The sequence below is a fragment of the Miscanthus floridulus genome, chromosome 6 (assembly GCF_019320115.1).
Source record: "Miscanthus floridulus cultivar M001 chromosome 6, ASM1932011v1, whole genome shotgun sequence".
Lineage (NCBI taxonomy): Eukaryota > Viridiplantae > Streptophyta > Magnoliopsida > Poales > Poaceae > Miscanthus > Miscanthus floridulus.
In genome coordinates, this window is record NC_089585.1 from 23042791 (window position 1) to 23048790 (window position 6000).

At 52.1% G+C, this 6000-nt stretch overlaps 1 protein-coding gene across 1 annotated transcript; it reads right to left on the bottom strand.

The window, feature by feature from the left end:
* Positions 1 to 3181: 3181 nt before the first annotated feature.
* Positions 3182 to 4485, bottom strand: LOC136457842 (tetraketide alpha-pyrone reductase 2). Its single transcript, XM_066457843.1, has 4 exons — positions 4380 to 4485; positions 3920 to 4293; positions 3650 to 3812; positions 3182 to 3516 (listed from the first exon to the last, which is right to left on the bottom strand). The coding sequence occupies exons 1-4, from the start codon at positions 4483 to 4485 to the stop codon at positions 3182 to 3184; spliced, it is 978 nt and encodes a 325-aa protein (XP_066313940.1).
* Positions 4486 to 6000: the final 1515 nt, after the last annotated feature.

Sequence of the window (6000 nt, forward strand, 5' to 3'; positions counted from 1 at the left end):
GGATGTATGAAAATTGAAAGATTCAATCATGTACAAATTGCTGACCTTTGAGTATCCACCATCCGATCCCACAACTCCTGAGCCTTGGCCACAACACCCTGGTACCAGCATGCATCAGAAAGAGTATTGTGCACGACCAAACTGGGCAGCATCCCCCATCTGAGCATTTTGTCAAACAGCTCCCAGGTTCACCCAAACCTATGTGCTTGTGTGACCAAACTTACGAAGCAACATGATTCGCCCTGATGCCCTCCATGGATGCCGGCCGCGGGAGCGCGTGGGGGAGAGGAGGTGTTAGGGCGGGAGGAGATGCTGGGGGCTGGTACCACCTCTTCGACGATAACGTGCTCCATCATGTTGACGTGGTGACGCACGCTGTACGGGGGTGCGCCGCCGGCAATGAACCGGGCCTTGAGGAGGCGGTCCGCACCGAGCCGGATGTCAGTGATGAGCCGGCCCACACGGCCTGGTCGCTTCATAGCCTAAGCCACCCGCTTCGTCGGCGCGTCCCCGCCCACCAAATCGTGCTGGGGAGCCACTGCCGATGCCGATGGCGCCACGGAAGTGCCAACGCGACTTGGAGGCAGTCTCCGAGAAGATCTCATTGGACTTTTTCGCCGTCTCCGAGACCAGCGCCGATGAGTGCTTGGCCACCTCCACGGAAAGCTCTTGCGACCGCTTCACCACCTCACCAGCGAAGGCTCCGACGGCAGCTCCCTCGGTGGCTGCGCGTCGGCAGTCCCGCCCCCGGTAGCCACGCTCCAGCAGGCCGGCGCACCCGTGCTGTCTTGCTCGGCACCACCGCTGCTGCAATCCATAGGTGTCCCGAGGGAATCCGCCACCGCCGCGTCTGCCCTGCACAGATCTAGAGCGGTGGTGCACCGGTGCTGCCCTGGCGGTCGTCCCGTACTTTGCGCACGCTTGATGGTCGCGCGGTTCGAGGGGCTATGTCCCCCGACCACGGATCGCATGGTGACGACGTGGCTGTGGATGGCGGCTGGGTCGAGCAGCGCGAGGTTGGAGGCCACCTGCGCGCGGAGTGGAGCGCTGGGCGATTGCAGAGTGATTGACGGTAACCTGGTGAAGGGCCTGAAAACCTGGGCACTTGGCGTAGGGCTGCCGCGATGGTGAGATAGAGTGCGTGCGGGCCCTATGCCGTGGTGGCCGTTGGCGGGTGGCCTGGCGTCCTTGGCCGGTGCCCTCACCTGGTGGGCGGCTCCCTCGCCTGGTGGGATGACAGATGGAGGAGTCGTCGTCGCACGCGTGGGAGAGGAGGCATCGGGGGAGTGGGGGAGTCGCGCGGGGTGGGAGGCGTCGGGGTGAGGGGGAGGCGATTTGCATGGATAGGTAGACGGACGAACCAAAACAAATATCGCACCAAAAGATGTCCACACTTTTTTCTTTTTAGTTGTAGGAGATATTGCATTACCGTGCTGGAGTGAGCTCTTGGAGTTCGGGACCCTGTGCCCGCGTCTGCCGCTCCGTCACTTGCTGCCTGACTTTGAGCTGCCCTGCTCTCCTGTCTTAAATCCCTAGACTAATCCATAATCATAGTGAGTGATGATCCGGTATATCTACTGGGGACTCACGGTCTATAGGTAGGAAGATTCGATATTGTTTGCCAGGTATGTATTAGGCAAAATGGGTCCCCCTATATTTTGATGTGAGCTCTGCCATTGTTGTGGCTGCCTATCCGCCCGCTTTGTCTGCCAACCCCATGGCACAACCCTCCAGCCAGCGGCGCAGTATATGAACTCCTCTACCACAGGCGTATGCAACCGTGTGTCCCTCCTGTTTGTTATGGCATCGTGCTTTGCTAGCTACCTTGATGCGCCTCCGCCCCCTCCTCGCATAGACGTCCTTCGCGTCGCCCGTGCTGATGGCTGACCTACTCGTGGATGATCTTGGACGGCAACGGCATGGTGGCTTGGCATAGCCGGGCGCGCGCCTAGCTGCGTTCCCTCCGTGTGGCAAGCAGCAAGGAGATGTTGTGTGAAAGCGCATGTTCCAAGCGTATGTTTCAATTTTTTCAGAGTTATATTGCAAGTGTTTCGCATGCAGGTTGCAAAAATAGATCGAGATATTGCATATGTTGCAATGGCTATACACGCATGTTGCAAGCATCTATTCCAAATGTTTCATCTATTTGTTTTGCAAGCGTTTTATCTGAATGTTGCATATGTTTCGCGCATGTGTTGTAAGCATTTTATCTGGATGTTGCATATGCTTGCAACAGCTTTCAAGTGTTTTCAGGCGTTTTGCAAGTATTTCAGACATATGTTGCAAGTGTTTCAGTTGTTTCGGACGTATGTTGCAAGTATTTGATCTGGATGTTACAAAAGTAGATTTGATATTGCACATGTTGCAATGGGATCCATCTGCGGGCATTTTGTAAATGTTTCAGATGTATGTTGTAAGTGTTTCAGTTGTTTCGAACGTATGTTGCAAGTGTTTCATCTGGATGTTGCAAAAGCAGATCTAGTGTTGCACATGTTGCAATGGAACTCACCTACCGTTGCCGCCTGCTACAGCGCTAGGGTGCCGTGCATGTGGAGCAGGGGTGTAGGCGGTCCCACGTGAACACGGGAAGCAGAGCTGAAGTGGACGGTTCCCATGTGTGAGCGGGTGGCATGGGCAGGGCGACACGTCCATGCGACGAAGGCGCGGGAAATGAAGGAGGCATAGGAAACTAAAAGGCGCGCAACACAAGCAGGCGCGGTCCAGACACGCGCGTCTGTCCAGACGTCCGGACGCTAGCATCTCTCCTCTAAGAGTCGTCTATTTGCTGTAAAAAGGTATCTGATTTGAATCTAACATCACAAAAAAGCAGGTATCAAAAGGGTTAGAATCACATGAGTATTTGCATCTGTTTTTTTTTTACTTTTTTTAATGTTTCTGACCAAGCTAACGACGGAGTGCCAGAAGAGTAGAGTCACAAGCACCCGATGATGCAGTATGCACTAGACAGACCCAAATAATCGCAGCTAAAAAGTTTCTTCGCAGTTGAATTGAGAGGATTCAAATTCTATAATTAAAAGGAGATCAGAACGAGGCGAGGTTTGATCATTTCTAATTATTTGTGAAGTCTTTTTTATATGACTGAATGTGCCTACTAGCCATCTCTTGGCTGTATACTTCTCAATAAAATAATGTGCCTGAATTTATTCTGATGATGGATAATTCATTGGAGAAGGCCCTTGTCCTGGAAGCTCTTGATGCAGTCGTCGAACATCTGCTGCACGGAGAGGAAGGGAGGGAAGCCGAGCGCCTTGACCTTGCTGGTGTCCATCCTGTGCGGCCTGTCGTCCCCTTTCTGGCTGCTGCACTCCGTGGGGATCGGGTACTGCGGGTACCTCTCCCTCAGCGACTCGAGGATCTCGGACCAGTGCGCCACGTCGCAGGAGCAGATGAGCCGCCCGGACGCCCTGGCGTCCTCCATGGCCAGGACGTGGCACAGCACCACGTCGTCCACGTGCACGAACCCGATCGTCGTGTTTGGGTACTTGCCAAGCTCCCCTGCATGTACCAAGAGATGGAGTTCCATGCATGGGTAAGTAGTCAACTTCAGTTCAATAATCGTATGTACGTGATGCAGCATGGACATAGAGACATGGTTTTCTTGTGCTGTCCTGCAGAGATCATAGACGACCTTTGAGGATGGCGAGGACAATGAGTATGGTGCTGGTGGGCCTCGGCCCCAGCGCCGGGCCGATCACGAACGACGGGTTCACCACCACCAGGTCGATGCCGTGCTCCTTGGCCAGCCGCCACGCCTCCTTCTCCGCCACCGTCTTCGCGTACGCGTACCACAGCTGAGCAATTTTTCATGCCGATCGAGTGGCCAAATCAGAACGCTAATACAACACAGGAGCTAGCTAGCAAACGTCCACAATCTGCTAGCTGTGACGTTGGTACGTACGTTGTGCGACTTGCAGTAGTCGGCGTCCGTCCAGTGCGACTCGTTGAGCGTGGCGGCGTGGCAGTAGCGGACGCAGGAGCAGGAGGAGGTGAACACCACGCGCCGCGCGCGCTCGGGCGCCCGGGCGCACGACCGCAGCACGTTCTCCGCGCCCTTCACGATCGGCTCCACCAGCGTCTCCTGGACGTCTTTGTCGTCCTTGCCGCCGCCGCCGCTGCCGACGACCACCACGGGGGAGGCCGTGTGGAAGACGCCGTCCACGCCGCTCACGGCGTCGTCGAAGCTCCGCTCCACCATCAGGTCCGCGCGTACCAGCTGGAGCCGCTCGGCGGCGCCCTCTAGCTCCCACAGGAACCCGACCTTGCCTTCATCCTCTGTGTTGTCCATGCGTGCGTCAGAACTCAAGAACTGATTGGAAACGACCTCTATCTAGAGCTTGATGGGAGGGAGGTGCGTGTACCGGGATCTCTGACCGTGGCACGGACTGAGTGGCCGGCGGCGAGCAGCGCCCGGATGAGGTGCGCCGCGATGAAACCCGTGCCCCCAGTCACGCAGTATTCTGGCATCTCTATGGCAAGCTAGTTGTTCTCGGCGACTTGTTCTCACACACCTCGGTGGGGGCCTACAACATATAGAAGAGATATATGTCGTCACCTACGAGATTTTCTTGTTTTCCCCTCCGTATAGGAGAAAGACGATCCGTTGGCCCGCTGCATGCCAAGATATATAACTACAGATTTGGTTCGAATTAGGTTGGTCATGGGAAGAAGACTCATGTTCCCATTGTAAGTCGGTGGCATGATCTATGCACGTGGGAAACAACCCAAAACGTAAATAACAGTACTTATAATATTAAAATCAATAAGTTTTTTCCCCCTGTCTCTCTCTCCTGTTTGTTGGTCCATCACTCTTCTTCTGTCCCTCAGTTTGAGTTTGGAGCTGTATTTTAATTTATTGACGTCACACCACTAATTTCATAGCCTGGCCACTCAAGTCTGTTTCATTGCCACGGTGTATGTACGGGTGTGTAGCTCACCTTCCATCCTTTTTATACTCACAATAGCTACACGGAATAACCCCCTATTTAAGATTAGTCGATCTATCGTCAATTGTCCACATGGGATTAACTCTTTTTTGCACTCGAATTTATTATGGACCTTTGGAATTTATTTGATTTAATGTTGCACCAGGCCCAATTAAATTCAACAAAAATATCTAAACCGTTACATTGGCACGAGCACTACAAATTGTACATCCCCTTACAACACACAGACATACTTGCTAATAATATTAAAAGGGGAAATTTTACCTCCCTAATTTTGGTCCATCATCACTTTCTCCCCCTTCCATTCATACCTCACTCCCCACCTCCCTTCTCTCGTACCTCGGTCAAACCTCTCTTCTTGAGTTGTAAAACCTTCATTAGCGCCAGACTACTCATATGGTGACATAGCTGCTTGAGCCCTTGCACATTGCTCTACAAAGCTCAACAAAGGGGGCGGGGGATTGTGGCTCGCCCTACACTTTTTTTAATCACGCAACATGTGCATATAAGAATATCTCCAACAACACCACCCAAAATATAAGATCTATTCGTCATTTGGGTAGCGCTGCAGGCAAAAGGTTCAACACATATTCGACATTTTCTTCAACAACAAGACCCAAAAGAGAACCCTTTCTGCAAATGGGTTTCTAGGAGAGAGGATGCCCATATTTGGGTTGTGCCTCTCAGACAAACTAAAATAGGTCTCCCGTATAGATATTCTGTTGGAGACTGATTTTGGGTCTATTGCTATCCATTTTGGGTTTGGGTGCCCATATGGGTTCTTTATTGGAGACAGTCTAATAGGCACCTATTTGAGGTGAATTAGTTTTCCTAAACCGGAATGTTCCTTTAATGTTGTGTTGTAGGTCTTAAAAATTATTTGATTTAATTGAAATTAAGTTAGTCCAATAAGCCCAATTAAATCCAAAAAATGATAACTAGCTCGTTATAATTTGCTCGAACAGATCCAAACGATCACACAAGTTATACGTCCTATTGTAACATACAAGCATGTTTGCTCGTTAATATAAATGTG